We start from the raw sequence: 16,872 nt of genomic DNA, 5'->3' as shown, positions 1-16,872 counted from the left end.
TCCACATAATAATTAATTTTTGGCACAGTCCTAACTTTAAATGTTAAAGTCATATTCTGCTGAAATTAACTCTACTTGTATTTATAATTGGTATATCAGTCCTTCACGTTTGGAAATATCAGGCGAGTGATAAATCAATCTCCTCATAACCTCCAGGTGAGTGACTTGTGTTTCAGACCGAAAATCTTGAGTAAAGTTTGCACATACAGGTATTTGCGAAAACCGGCCTCGGTGGTGTTGTGGTTAGGCCATCGGTCTACAGGCTGGTAGGTACTGGGTTCAGATCCCAGTCGAGGCATGAGATTTTTAATCCAGATGCTTACTCCAAACCCTGAGTGAGTGCTCCGCAAGGCTCAGTGGGTAGGTGTAAACCACTTGCACCGACCAGTGATCCATAACTGATTCAACAAAGGCCATGGTTTGTGCTATCCTGTCTGGGAAGTGCAAATAAAAGATCCCTTGCTGCCTGTTGTAAAAGAGTAGCCTATGTGGTGACAGCAGGTTTCCTCTTAAAAACTGTCAGGACCATATGTTTGACATCCAATAGCCAATGATAAGATAAAAAATAAGTGTGCTCTAGTGGCATCGTTAAATAAAACAAACTTCACTTTACTTTATATTTGCGAAAAGCAGTTTTGAATATCGCACATTGAACAGTAAATGAAACAGTAACATTGAGGTGGTACAGATGTGTGGTTACTATATTTTTAGGTGAACACTTAAAAACACTTCTAAGCTAAATTTAAGGTGTGCTATTGCACTCAGACGTGTACCTCAGATGTGAAGGACTGGGCCCAATTTCACAAAACAATAGTTTTGCACATAAACGTAAATCTACGACTAAATCAGGCCTCACACTGTCGGTAATCAAATTAGCCATTGGCTAAACAAAATTTAAAATGGCTAATAAAATTTGCAATTGGCTAAAATTTTGGCTAAGCCGTTTTCTATCTTCTGATGTGAACAAACAGTTACACCTCAAACATAATAATACCAAATATTCTCGCGACCTTTAACAAGAAACTGTGTCATCCAGAATACAGTGTAATGATGTTTGCTTCTTTTAATAATCACAATCTAATTAAAATTAGCTCCACTATTACATGTGGATCTAACAGCAGCCAGTTGGAGCTCATGTCCACCAATCAAAACCTTACTTGCAGAATCATGCCAGTGATTTAAAAATAATTTGAAAACATTCCGAATTATCCTGAAGGTATACAACATGTTTCGTGTGAATTACGAATGCCTTAAAACATGTTTTATTTTATAAAATAAATAATTTGTAATGTAAAACTGAAGACTTATTTAGGTGGGTTTTTTTCAATAAATAAATAATTTGTAATGTAAAATTGAAGACTGATAACCCATCCCGTACGTATTGGTATGGTTTGCTGTACTGCGGCCACTAAAATAGACTCGCCCGATATTTTTAGAATTTGTATGCTCCCAAATAACGTTATAAAAGGCGAAGTGTGATTGGTCAATATTTAAATTATTATTTACAGATGAAATGTTACCTGGACATTGGAGTCTACGCAGTGTTGTAGTGTCTGATTAAAATTAGTTCTACTGGTCTAAATAAGGCATTCGTAATTCACATGAATACCCTCAGGATAATTCGGAATGTTTTCAAATTATTTTCAAATCACTGGCATGATTCTGCAAGTAAGGTTTTGATTGGTGGATATGAGCTCCAACTGGCTGCTGTTAGATCCACATGTAATAGCTAGTGGAGATAATTTTAATTAGATTGTTAATAATCACAGTTATTAATTTTAACGGCATGCATTCAACATGTATCAAAGCAAAGTCTGAAAGATCTGTATCTTATTATTTTAACTTTGTAAAGTCTTTGAATGAAAGTAATAAAAACAGACCGACAATGCATGTCAATTTAATAAGTTAGCTGGATTTTTAAAAGACCGTAAATTTTAATTTTATTAAAAAAATGTTTAAATAAATTGAATAATTGTAATACCGTGAAGTCGGCATTCTTAGCCTTGGTATTTTACAAGCAGAAATCAACAAGCATTTAACACAACGCTGAAATCAACAGCAACAACATGGTGCAAATTACGAAATTGTTCGGAGTAGGGAATTGATGGTCTACTTTAAAAAATGAAAGAAAAAGCAATTCAAACTAACATAAAGATTGCTATTTAAAGAAATAATGAGCTCTATATTAAAAAAAGATATTATCTCTCAAATTTTTATTTGGAAAAAAAGACAAAAACCCTCCATAAACATCCACTCACCTCCATATTTCTGTATGTTTGTTAAGTTAATGTCATAGGCCTTAGAAGTAGGGGTGGGTAGTTGCAGGAGGTACTGGCTTCCAATTCTGAAGATAATGCATACATCCCCCCCCCCCCCCCCCCCCCCCCCTTAAAAATCGAATTAAGATATTAATTGCCCCTATCCCCATTGCTGTCTTTGATTTTGATCAGGGAATACGGTTTTGTTATTCAGATGTATTCCAGTTTGTACACAATTAGCTGAAAAAGATGCATTTTCATATTCATATATAAATACTCTATGCAGTACTACATAAAACAATTTTTTCTAAAGCATTTTCAGCATGGCTAATAAAAATTCCATTTGGCTAATTTTTTGGCTACAGGTATTTTTGATCCAGGATGAGCCCTGCTAAACCACAATTTTTATTACTATTATTTTAAAACAAATATAGTTAAAAGTGCATATACATGTATAAAAGTTAAAAGTACAAATATAGCTGAAATGCTCCATTTTCTGTAATGATGTAATTTTCTGCGTGAAATAGATGCCAAAAAGCACTTGTAAATGTATGACTGGTATAACTGCTTACTTACGATGTTTGGTGAAATAGATGCCAAAAAGCACTTGTAAATGTATGACTGGTATAACTGCTTACTTACGATGTTTGGTGAAATAGATGCCAAAAAGCACTTGTAAATGTATGACTGGTATAACTGCTTACTTACGATTTTTTGTGAAATAGATGCCAAAAAGCACTTGTAAATGTATGACTGGTATAACTGCTTACTTACGATGTTTTGTGAAATAGATGCCAAAAAGCACTTGTAAATGTATGACTGGTATAACTGCTTACTTACGATGTTTGGTGAAATAGATGCCAAAAAGCACTTGTAAATGTATGACTGGTATAACTGCTTACTTACTGTATAACTGCTTACTTACGATGTTTGGTGAAATAGATGCCAAAAAGCACTTGTAAATGTATGACTGGTATAACTGCTTACTTACGATGTTTGGTGAAATAGATGCCAAAAAGCACTTGTAAATGTATGACTGGTATAACTGCTTACTTACGATGTTTTGTGAAACAGACCCCAGCTGGTTATATCAACTTTTGACTAGTAAGGTAATACCTTTACAGTGCACAATATTTTACGAGAACTGTTGTTTTGTTCGCGTGTCAGTTACGCAACTTTAAAATCACGAGAACCGCCAATCAGTTACATGGTGTACAATTACATTCTATAATTAAAAGTACCATATATCAGTAATGAAAGTGAAAATCAGTTTGTTTTTGAACCACCAATGTAGCACGGAACCGTAGTTCAAGTGCTTTAGGATTAGGTAGACCTGACTCATCGGTTACGAGAACTACATTCACGTAACTTAACAATAGGTTACGCAAATAAAACTCACGTGAACTGAATTCCGGTTACCTAAGATTTTGAAATATTGTCCCCTGCTTTACGAGTCTTGTTTGCATTTTCACACAATTTCATTGTTGTTGTAATAATTTATTGTATAATAGATTCTTTGTATTTAGATCTACATAAATGCCAGACTATACTGGCAAACAGTTGATTACCAGCCATATCAAAAACAGATGTTTTATTATGAGTTTATAATAAGAACAAACATCATTTTCTGTTGAAAATTTTTCACAGGTGTGCTATACTGAACACCTTTTATAGGCCACAAAATGTGCTATTCCTACTGGAAAACATCATGGGATCTTTTATATGCCCTTTCAACAGGATATATCTCTCTCTATAGTATATACCATAGCCTTTTTAATTTCAGTCCACTTGCTTGGAAGGGAAAAAAACCTCTGAGCTGATCGATCTTGCAACCCATCACACCTTGGGCAAGTGCTCTACCACTGAGCTACATTTGGTCCTTGTATATATAAAGACAGCGCAAGTTGCTAATCATGACCGCCGCCCGCTACCGACCCCAGTTAGGCTGCTTGTGTTCCCTTGCGTTTGCCAGAGTGGGCAGTCCCCTCTCCCACCCACCTCAACCCTTTTCCTGTCCTGGACAGAGGAGCCAGCACCTGTGTCCATGACAGCCGTACACTATGACAGCTTGTTCTGAATGTACACGTAAACCCCTATGACCTGACCTGACCTGACCTGCTAATCATGACCGGCCTCGGTTGTGTTGGCTAAGCCATTGGACATAAGGCCGATATGTACTGGGCTCACACCCCGGTACCGGCTCACACCCAGAGTGAGATTTAACGACTCAATGTACATACTAGGTTCACATCCCCGTACCAGCTCCCATCGAGAGCAGGTTGTAATGATGCACGGTTGGTCTAGGATCGGTCCCCGTCGGTGGACCCATTGGACTATTTCTCGTTGCAGCCAGTGCGCTACAACTAGTATATATATCAAAGGTCGTGGAATATGTTATCCTGTCTGTGGGATGGTGCATGTAAAAGATCCCTTGCTACTAATGGAACAATGTAGCGAGTGTCCTCTCTATGACTCTATGTCGAAATTAACAAATTGTTTGACATCGAATAGTCAATGATTAATAAATCAATGTGCCCTAGTGGTGTTATTAAGCCAAAAAACCCAGACTTAAATGATCAAAATAACCCAAACTAATATGTTGTCATTTTCTCTTTCTAGGTCTGTCACTTTGTCAACCAAGAGAAGAAGGTAGTGCCAGCATGTGCCACAAATCTCATGCTTTTATTCTACCTACAGCGTACACGTCCACCAGTGTTACCAGCAGAACCTAAGGTGACTAGATTTCCAATGGACTACTTAATCGTGATTGGTATCCTCCCTTACCAGGGTTTCTGCCAGAGGGTAAAACGGGTATGGCGCCATATCCAAATTTTTTACATTTTTTTTTATTATTACCCCAGCAGGCACTCATAACGGGGAAAATAAAAATAATAATTTCTCACTGAGAAATTGTCATGCATTGGTCTAATGAACAATACTATTGGATGATCGACTCTTACAAACCAATGACCTTGTCGGTACTAAATATGACATCATCTCGATTTGGCAAACACACACAATGACATCATGTAGTTTAAAGAGTGTGTTTATGGCTGTCTGTTAAATTTATAACAAAATATCATTTTAATGCAATTCATTATAGATTTTGTACCAGAATAAAGAGAACTTTGTTTTTGAAAATGATCTATGAACATGATTAAATTACAAAGTTATAGCAATACTTAGAACATTGCGTAAAGTGGTTTATATCGTTTCTATACATGTACGTGCATGCATGTACGTGTGTTGAAAATAAAGGCTTTTAGAGACAAAATAGCTCAGGTAATAAATAGAATAACAAACTCTGTACCAGTTATTATTAAATTTATGTCCCTCGTGAAATAATTGTCATTTTTCACTCGCTAAAGTTCGTGACAACTGAGAACTATTTCACTCCGGACATAAATATGATAATAACTGGTAACTCGTTTATTATCCTCTATAAGTTAACCTTTTGACAAAATTAATGACTTTTATCATTACTGTATGATTTTCTTAACCCTAAAACTAAACCTAACCCATATTCTTTCTGGGAGACGGCAGGTGCATGCAGCATACACATTGTAAATGTTCAGTTCCATAACGCCATACCCAAAAATTTCTTTCTGGCAGAAACCCTGCTTACCCCTTCCCTGTCTATGGTCCTTTCATTGTGGTCCCAGTTGTCGGCTGCAGCTACAATGAAGTTGCCTCTATCAGTCACAGGCACGATTTCTGGTGGCAAGTATGAACGCAGAGATTTTGGTATCTGCAAGGAATTTACATAATGTGTTACCGAGGTGGTGAACTGCCTCAGTTCTGTGCAGGAAATATTGTATCCCATGTTGTGCATAGCATCGATTAACTTCCAACTCCCAAACTCATTGTGGAGATATACAGCAAGACCCAAATGTTTTGGTGACATAACTGTGGTTGCTGCAGTTGTAATATCACAAGCTATGTGCAAGCACTTTGCATTCAATGCCACGTCTTGCATCAACTAGTTTTTGTTGTTCTCCTTCAGTGAGCACAATAAGGATTTTGTAGAGTACCTCATCAACAAATTCTTTCTGGGCATTCAAATACATTTCATCAAAAGAGTAATATTCATTGTCCTGCTTCTGTGTCTTCAATATTCGTTTGCGCAGAATAGGAGCTGCGTGATGGAGGACACTCTCATCAGTAGTAGTTGTTTCCTTTAAAGTACAAGAGTTTTCACCAAACATTTCTGTTACTGCTTGGACATTTTGGAGGACAGACACTAGTTTGTTTGCCTTCTGAAGGGCATCACCAACTGAAATGTTACTTGAGCAAACAAGATCTGAAAGTCCATGTTGAGGGATGAATACAATACTAGTGCAATGTGTTAACAGTTTTTGTTTAAGTTTTTGCATTGACTGTATGCACTGAGAGTATCTCTTGATATCAGGGTTGAAAGCAGAAATACCTTATTGTTCTTGATATCTGGTGAAATTTCATCTATCAACTGGTGTAATACTTTGTCATGGATAAATTAAGATGATTTCCCAGACAGTTTATGCACTGCATGTAGATTATTTGGATTGACATACGATGCATAACAACCTTTCTTCCGGTGCTATCTCGCTTCTATTGCCACCAAATCTCCATTTGGTACTTCAGCCAAATGTACCAGCATAGTTATGTCATCTCGTTTCTCTGCTGCTTTCAAAATCTTATTGTACATGGATTCATTGCCTGTGTCCACAGAAGATGCAACAAGTGACCATTCAGATTTTTTCTTGTCAAAACAACCCTTTCCACACAAAAAGCAGGTTTTTTCCCACTTAAATCATGTACTCCCAATCGAATGACATGTTAGCCAAGACTTATGTATCGCTTCTTCATTTGAACCGGTTGCACCAATACCTACGGGCAGTTTTTCAACTATATGCTGGATATGTATTTGACTTGTGTATGTTGAACTTCATTTTACCTCTGCCTACAAGCATCAAATAAAGTGTTTATTCTGTTAATATTGGGTGTTATTGCAGAGGTCAACTTCTTGAAAAGAAGCTTGCAAAATATGCATAGTGTTACATCAAACCTGTCCGTTTTTAAGCATTTTGATTCACACCCAAGGGTAAACTCGGCATCCATATTCAAATTCACATAAGGGGAAATCACTCTTAACATGTTGTTTTTTGTTATAGCAATTATTTAGACAAATAGCATCTATTCTTCCACTAGAATAACATATAAATAGCCCAACAAAATCTTAGTTTAACCTGCTACATTATTCTAAGCTAAAATTCCTGCTTGATCATAAATTGACATTAACAAGGGAAGTAACACTTGTTTTTATAAATAATTTAATATAAGAGTAGCATTTTTATATATAGTAAGACATGAGTAACAACACCATCAAATTTCAGCTATTTTTTATAAAGTATGATGGGAATTTGTTGAACTTAGAATTTAAAAAAAAAAAAAAAAAACTGTCTTTTTCCAAACTTTTTTTCACCTGAAAACTTCATATTTAATGTATTTTATTAACATTTCTATTAAGAAAAATGTTTCTTGTCAATATAAATATGATTTAAAACTCAATATGAGCATTAGATTTTGAGTATGTCCAAACCAAAGCCAGTATGCGTTTGAACACTTAAAATTATAAAATTGAACTTTAGCAAGGGCAATAACTCTTGTTATACTAAAGTTTTTCAATTAAGCTTCCCAGTAACATTTAATGGTACATAACTTATAACATCATACAATTTCAGCTATTTAAATCAAATAATAAGGTTACTGTGACTGTTTATGTTGATTGCACGAGATTTCATTTTCCCCAAAATTTCAGGAGGGGATACCCCCAAATAAAGGTCAATATCTCAGCCCACACTAAATTGCCGCAATGTCTTCATTGGTTTTCATAATCTACAGACTCAGATGAACATATCGGTCTCAGCTGCTCTACTATAAGGAATATCCCCTGGGGGGAAAGTTTTGAAAATTACCCAAGTTTGACCCTACCCTAAATGCCTTTTTTCGCCACATTTCAGTGTTCTTACATGATTGCTTGAATGATCTGTTCGTGTATACCATGCTTTATTTTTGGTGGAGTAGCTTTAAAGCATTGAAATAAAATGAGAAACGTTGAAGAAGAAATCCAAGTTGCTGTCAATAAAGTTGTATATGTCAATCGTACAAACCTAAAAAAATTCAGGGGAAAACAAGAGTAAATAAAATATAATAGCCTGTTGAAATACGACACACTTTTACATCTCATAATCAGTTAGAACAAACATTTGTTATTTTTCTTTCTGTCTCTCTCCCCCCCCCCCCCCCCCCCCCCCCCCCCCCCCCCCCCCTGCGATATGTGAATCATACAAAAAATTATAGAAACTATGGCCCAATAGTCGATTTTTCGTAAGCAGCATGACTTTGGGTGAGGTGTTCCGAGTGAGTTTTTCAAATCTCTGCTATGTTTGTAAATTTTCGGATAAGTTGAAAGCATTTGATTGACTGTTAGCACAGCGATTGCAGTACACTTATTTGGATCGAAATGAGATTTTGTTTTTATCTTTTTAAATTCACAAATGTCTGTTTATGTATAGAATGCTTTATAAGGGTTTACTCATCAATAAAACATTTTTAGAATCAGTACACACAGGTACACACACACACAACACACACACACACACACACACACACACAGACAGACAGAGACACACACAGACACACACCACACAGAGATAAACACACGCACAGAGAGACATACAGATACATACACACACACACACACACAGACATACACCACACAGACACCCACCACACAGAGATAGATACACAGACACACGCACACAGACACACAGACACACACCACACAGAGATAAACACACGCACACAGAGACACACACATACAGAGAGACACACAGATACATACAGAGAGACACACAGACACACACCACACAGAGATAAACACACGCCCACAGAGACACACACATACAGAGAGACACACAGAGAGAGACACATACACACACAGAGAGACATACACACACAGAGAGACACACACACATAGACAGAGAGACAGACAGACAGACACACACACACAGATAGAGAGAGAGACACATAGAGAGACACACACACACACACAGAGAGAGAGAGACACACACACATATCGAGATGATGACCTGGAATAATTCTCTAGCTCAAGTGGTGTCTTTAAACAAAACAAACTATTTAAGAAATCTATATGTTACAGAGTTATCGGTTTCAGGTTAACTTATAATATGTCAGAGCTATTGACTTTGATCGCACTTTTGTCATTGTCTGGCATGGCTGTAGTGGCTGTGGTGACTTGTATAAAATGTGCTGAGTTGTAGTTTAAAACAAAATCTTTCTTTCACAGAGTAAATATTGGATGCCTCAAAACATGCAGAGTTTGGGGAAGTTGTGGCTCGGTCTTATCAACTTCTACATCAGTGAGTTTGACATGGAAGAAGAGGTGATCTCCATCAGACCACACTGTATGATAAAAAGATCAAAAAGCCAAAAATACCAACACTTGATCATAGAAGGTAGGTGTGCAGGTATTAATCACAGAATGTAGATGTGCAGTTACTTAATCACAGAATGTAGGTGTGCAGGTGTTAATCACAGAAGGTAGGTGTGCAGGTACTTCATCACAGAAGGTAGGTGTGCAGGTACTTAATCACAGAATGTAGGTGTGCAGGTATTAATCATATAAGATATGTGTTCAGGTATTTAATCACAGAAGGTAGGTGTTCAGGTATTAATCATAGAACCCCCCCCCCGCAAAAAACCCAAACTGTTTTTCTTTTTTTTTAATCTCCATCAGTCAAGACCAAATTTTCTTGCTCTTGTTTTTACCAAATTCATGGCCTGTCATTACAGAAACTAATTTGAAATCACAAAACAATTTGCAAAAATATGTATCCTTGTAGATCTTCCAACATATTGGCTAGCTCACTGTTTATTTTGTCTGCACAGTGGACTGTATATGTTCATAATTCATTGTGGACCCATCGCAAGATTTTATGCCCTACATCACTAACACCATTGAGAGCACTTCAGATTTCTGTCATTACACCCTAGCATTATGACATTAAACCAATGAGGGTTTACATTTTCTGTTCCACGTCATTGCATATGATGTATTCATTGTCTCTTGTCCGTTCAGTAAATAAACTATTATTTTACACAAATAGACAAAGTTGGGTTTTTTTTGTTTGACCTGGTTATTATAAGTAACCTACTTAGGTTAACCGCCCTAATTTTGGATTCTTAATTGCAGATAACAGTGATGTCCTAACATATATTGCAAACCAAAATCGTCATCTATAATGTCAGAAAGTTAACCTCAATTCAGTCTCACATTACTGACATTCAATCTCACATTACTGACATTCAGTCTCACATTACTGACATTCATTCTCACAATACTGACATTCAATCTCACATTCCTGACATTCAATCTCACACTACCGACATTCATCCTCACACTACTGACATTCAACCTCACACTACCGACATTCAGTCTCACACTTCCGACATTCAGTCTCACCTTCATGACATTCCATCCCTTATTACATCTGTGTACAGTACAAAAACATTTATGTTTATGCTAATATTGACTGAAATTCTCTCAGTATGTATTGTACGATTATAGATCCATCTATCCAGCAGAATGTTTGCTCAGTTAGTGTCCACAGACTTGAAGAGGCATTACGAAGAGCTTATCTATACTTTGGCTCTCCACCACACGATGACTTGTGTTATGAATTTACAGAGGAAACTTTGACAGATGGCAAGGTGAGCTATTAAACAACAGTTAGACTTCTTCCACAGGTGCAGACTCTTGTGTACTTCCCTGCACCCACCTGACATTCTCGTCCTCTGCCGCTAATAAAGTTTGTCTCACCCATGGCACTAACGACCGCCGGTCGTAGGGGAGTATAGTAGGTGGTTACAAGTGCCTCTTAACAGTGCCAGAAGTAACCAATGAACACTCACCAAAGTGGTCAGACTATAAGCCCACTGCTAAAAGCTGATGGGGAATGACACGTGTGTGGCACGGATAGTCACAAGAGACAAGTACCTGTTGCTGTTGGAGAGACAAGGACTGGGATGTGGAGGTGGACAATGAAAGAAGTTGAAAGATAGGAGGAGTTGCCAGATCTGGAAGAAATGAGATGGAATTCAAAAGAGTAAAACAAAAGGGGGCAGTGGGATAAAAAAAACTAAACTTTCATTTTCTGTGTACTGTAGGCCCTAGTTAACATGTCATTTATTATACTACTAACTCGAAACAGCAATTCCTCAAAAAAAAAAAAAAAAAAAAAAAAAAAAAAACCCACCCTAATGTAAATTTAATTTTAATATATACATGCTTTACATGGTAAATTCGAATTACTGAGTTGAAATTAAATCGGTGTATGTTTGGTTCAGGCCGGCCAGTGGCCGTCAACCGATTGTATGTACTAGAAATCTGACTCTACCAAGATCAATGTCCTTGGCTTTAAATCACGTGGTAGTATCGTGAAACAGAAAGTGTTTCAATTTATAAAAAGTATTCTAGGAAGTTCCTTGTGAACAGAATGGAAAGGTTTGTGGCATTGTGGATTGGATTCAATAAACAATTAAAATGGCAGAGTTAAAAAAAAAAAAAAAAAAATACAAGCGTGATCTGTTCAATTCAGGGGCGCGTTATTTCGCGCCCGTCAGATTGAGTTGACGGCGGTTCACGAGCGTGATAGCGCTCGCGCCCATCAAAAACAAACATCTGGCGTTATAATGATTTTAAATTATAAGTACCACGCCACTGTTCCTCATTTCAGGCCTCCCAGACCTCCTAGATTTCCTATATTTTTTATAGGATCCTATAAAACTCCTATATTGAGATTGATTTCCTATATTTGACTCAATTGCTTTGCCAAAATGCCGATGAATAAAATATGTTACTGAGTAGTATTCATAGTGAAAGGTAGCCACCCTATCAGACATTCAGAAGATACTTTGAATGTGGGAGATTTGTATCAATTGTCAATCAAGATACTGCTCACCTGATGAGGTGAGGATGTATTACTGATACAAGATGCACCAACTTTCAAAGTATCCTGGATATGGGCATGGACTGTTGGCAAGCCTTGGTATATAATTGTTGAGGTAGCAGATTGTATCTTGTGTACATACGCAAGGTAAGAACATACCATTAGCAGGGTTTCATCTTAACAGTAGTCCGGTAGTCTGAGACTACCAGGAAATTAACAGGACTACCTGAAGCTGCAGACACGTAGTCCATCAGACAACCAGGAATTAAAAAAATTATTTAGCACAGATGTAACGTTTTGTGGATCTCCTGACCTATTTCAAACAGCAGAAACAGAGGCTTGTTCAGAAAACAGTTATATTGAGTATAGCTTTACTGGACCCCCATCATATCACATTCATGTACAGTACACAAAAATTATTTTGGTCAGAACTGTTGCCGCATCCGGTCTAAAATGAACATGCGCGAGTTGCACATTTTGTAGTCAATGCTGTTTTCTGCTAAAATACAATCATCTTGAATTCGGAACATAACCGCTGGATTCCTCACACATTTTCATAGAATGATAGTTTAATTTACCAACGTCACGTCAGAATAAAAGAACTACGAAATTGACCATTCTCAGCAAAACAATAATAATATATCGATTGGCAGTTGTCGCAGGTTTTCGTAAAACGGTACACGTGTCATCAGAGTTAAATTTAGGCAAGGTGTGCCGATAGAAATGCTGATACGGAAATTATCGATACGGTGCATATTAATTTCCACTGAGTTACAAAAACGCCATTCTGCCCCCCACCCCACCCTCACCATTTTAACGCAAAACTGCTTGCATGTTACAATCAACTATTCATCTCGAGTTTCAATCTATTATCTAACATTAAATAAATGTTTTGATTGAAACAATTATAATAGTTCTACATATATCTACAGTCAGTTTATTAATATGGATCACAATGAATAAGAGATTGTTCGAGATAAAACAAATAGTTAAAAAATATGGACCACCTGAAACTTGAAGGGACTATCTGAAATGAAAGCCAGGTTGTCCTGTTAACACCCTGAAAAAAATGGTGAAGATCTAACCCTGATTAGTAATGTAAATGTCTTTAGAAATCCGTGTAAAATGCTTATAATCGTGATAATCGGTCCAAATTTTCCTATAAAGCTCCTATATTTGACCTCAAAATTCCTATAAAACTCCTATATTTTGGTATGTAAATTCCTATATTTCCTATATTTTAATATGTACAAGTGGCTGGGAGGCCTGTCATTTTAGTAAAAACTGAATATTAATTTATAAGATTTAAACATGTATATAAATTTGTCTTAGGTCTGCTAATCACAAACCACAAATGACGATGATGCAACGTAACCTTGTAAGTATAATACCGTAAATGTACTAATTGAACATTTCTTGTTCATAACTTCATGTTCTTAACATTTTTGGATAAAAGAGTTATTTTTAAAAATATTTAAATCATAATAATATTTAAACTTTAAAAAATATATATATATATATAATATTTAATAAAAATGTTTTAATTAACCTAGTTTAATTATTTTATTTTTTTAATGCCAAGGTTGACAAGTCTACATGACATTGTGTTGTGTTCATATAACTTAATTATTGTAATAGTTTTTTTAAACTTGCGATTTTGTGTTAAATCGTGTGCATTTTAAAAATCTGCTTTCTCTTGACTAAAGGTTGACAGGTCTGAAAACAACACGTTTTCACCATTGAAATAACAATAAAACAAGTAATTTTGTTTATTATGCATTCAAGAACAAAAAAGTGCATAATAGAGCCGTATGTTTATGTTCACTGACATTAAACATTACTTATATTTTATCATAGCCAGAGTACTCTGACTGTAAGAGAGCTAGACGGACATTTGGACATAAATACGCTCTCATGTCCAAATGTCCGTCTATTGTCCGAACCAAATTGTTAACAACTACGAAAAATTACTCTCCTACCTTTAATTACCGTTAGATTTCCTCCAAAGTTTGTCCAGACACAAATCTTGAAAAAACCATTACAATGACACAGATTCCACATACCAGATGATAACCATGTCACCTATATCGACTTCGCTGAGAGCGCATAGGAAAAAAAGCATGTAATTTTGTATCAGCTGCCATTTTGACTTTTTATGGAATATTCTTCAAGAGGAGTGAAAGAATAGGACTTTATCTAACAACGTCATAACATGTTATGATATAAAAGCAAACGTGATGATGTCGACGTCATATTATTAATTTTTTTAATTATTATTATTATTATTATTTTAATGATACCACTAGAGATCATCGATTTCATATTAATTATGTCACATACTTTGGAGGCTTTCACCCCTCTTGAAGAGTATTCCATAAACAAGCAACATGGCAGGCGGCAGAAAACTGCATGTATTTTTCCCTATGCAATCTCAGCAAAGACAATATCGGCGACATTGTTGCAGTCTCTTGTGTGCAATCTGTATATTTGTAGTGGGTTTTCTGCGATTTGTGTCTGGACAAACTTTGGAGGAAATCTAACGGCAATTAAAGGTAGGAGAATAATTTTTTGTAGTTGTTAACAATTTGGTTCGGACAATAGCTCTCTTACAGAGTACTCGGGCTAATTTTATCAGTGTTCTCGCTGCTCCATTTAAGCAGGGTGGCCCGCTCCGCTATTGCATTTTGCCACCCTCCTTTTACGTTCTCCGCCCTCCTTTATTTTTCTGCGCCCCTCTTTATTTTCCAGCACCCTACTATATTTGCACCTATGTCCGCTATTTCCAAATGCACTTTTTTCCACACAAAAAAACCAACGATCAGTCTGCACACTGGACATCAAAGGAAACAAGCCGCGGTGTGTACGAAAAAGCAATTCACGAAACATTTACGACAGTTACCATACAACGTAATTTAACAGTATTTTTAACAGCCTCTATTTTGTCCCATACCTGTATCCATTTGTATGTTTAATGCAAACAAGAAAAGTTATATTTTATTTTGAGCAATGAAAACATTGGTGCCAAATTTGTCACGTGACAGAACGGTCATTCTCTCTTTTGTTTCCACTAACTATTGTCTCATATTTTGTCCTCAATTGGAGATATAATTGGTTGTAACTGATGATTTTTACTTTCTGTCATTTCCGTCATTCTGTTTATTCAGCAGTTCTTTATAAAATATTTAAAACTTTTCATTTTGGGGTGGTATCACCGCTTTTAAAAACAACTGAAGTGGTAGTGTTTATCATTAAAATAATTTATGTTGTGTGCCAAATAATATATACACCGTCTGTACAAAAACGAAACTACTTTTTATCAGCTGGCAATAATATTTTATCACAGCGATCGATTCATTCAATGAAGATGGAAATAGCAAAACATGTATCCGACATTAGGGGATCACTTTACAAACATCTTTATTGTTTTTCGTATATCTTGAAATCTTTATTAAAAATAATAATATTAAAACTTTGATCGGTTCAGCAAAACCGGAACTGCCCGTGAATGTCAGACCGATAACATCTTCGGTTCAATTAAAAGACGAGTCTGCTTGTATTTCGTATAAACTTTTTTGCACTTTTTTGTAGGCAAAATAAGAAGTATGTTTTTCCACAAAGTCAACCAACACACAACAATATGGTAACCAAAATCCCCCCACCCACTTTTTTCTTTTTCTTTTTCGTTTATTGTTTTTGTTTGTTTGTTTTTTGTTTTTGTGTGGGGGTTTTTTAATGGTGTGGTGCCGCATGGCCGCCCTCCTTCAATTTTTACCCAGCGAGAACACTGTAATTTATTGTTTAGATTATGCATTTCCGTACAACCGATGTGTTTTTTGGGTCATCCTGATGTTTCTAATACCTCGAAATGCATGTTTGATATTTTTAAAAATGCACGTACCTCTGAGAAGTAACTGTTATGGAGGGGAGTTCTAGTCTATTTTTAGAGGATATTTTCTTGTTTTAACATCATAGCCACTTGTTTCACTCTGTTGTAACTTTATATTCAAATGTGTTACATGCTTGGAGTTTTAACTAAACTTAGTGTCCATTTTTGTGGGTTGAAACTAGGGTCGGACTTTCATTGAAAACTCAGGGCGGGATTTAGCTCAGTTGGTTGAGTGCTCGCTTGAGGTGCTTGCATTGCAGGATCGAACCACAGTGGATCTGTTCAACTGACTGAGTTTTTTCTCGTTTCAACCAGTGCACCACAATTGGTCAAAGGCCGTGGTATGTGTTTTCCTGTCTGTGGGAAAGTGCATATAAAAGATCTTTTGCTACATTAAGGAAATGTAGCAGGTTTCCTCTGTTGACAAACTTTTTTCTTTTCATTTTAATTGTAATTTAGATGATTTCTGGAGTTTGTCTGTGGTAACTAAAAGTGCCTGAACTTGATTTTTTGAAGGGTCCATCCATTATCTGTAAACACTGTCAAATACAAGGTCACCACATAACAACATGTCCTGATCTTAATATTCGTGAACTGAAGCCATTGCCACCACTGGACAAATGTTTTTATGATCAGCTAGGCAGAACTTTGGAGCAGGCAACAGGTAAGTGTATACACTCTGTTGATTCTACTGTAATATGTTTTTTATTACATACTA

The 16,872-nt window shown here is 36.3% G+C and overlaps 1 protein-coding gene across 1 annotated transcript in view; it reads left to right on the top strand.

Annotated features, from left to right (window-relative positions):
• The window catches only part of LOC121387550 (terminal uridylyltransferase 4-like), a 94,679-nt gene that overhangs the window by 56,150 nt on the left and 21,657 nt on the right, over window positions 1-16,872 (top strand). The window contains exons 13-16 of the mRNA XM_041518707.1: window positions 4,878-4,991; window positions 9,607-9,775; window positions 10,888-11,030; window positions 16,671-16,818. Coding sequence (XP_041374641.1) covers window positions 4,878-4,991; window positions 9,607-9,775; window positions 10,888-11,030; window positions 16,671-16,818 — 574 coding nt within the window. The remainder of the gene's footprint in view (window positions 1-4,877; window positions 4,992-9,606; window positions 9,776-10,887; window positions 11,031-16,670; window positions 16,819-16,872) is intronic.

Source organism: Gigantopelta aegis, chromosome 13, assembly GCF_016097555.1.
Source record: "Gigantopelta aegis isolate Gae_Host chromosome 13, Gae_host_genome, whole genome shotgun sequence".
Taxonomy (NCBI): Eukaryota; Metazoa; Mollusca; class Gastropoda; order Neomphalida; family Peltospiridae; genus Gigantopelta; species Gigantopelta aegis.
This window is presented reverse-complemented; position numbering and strand designations above follow the sequence as displayed.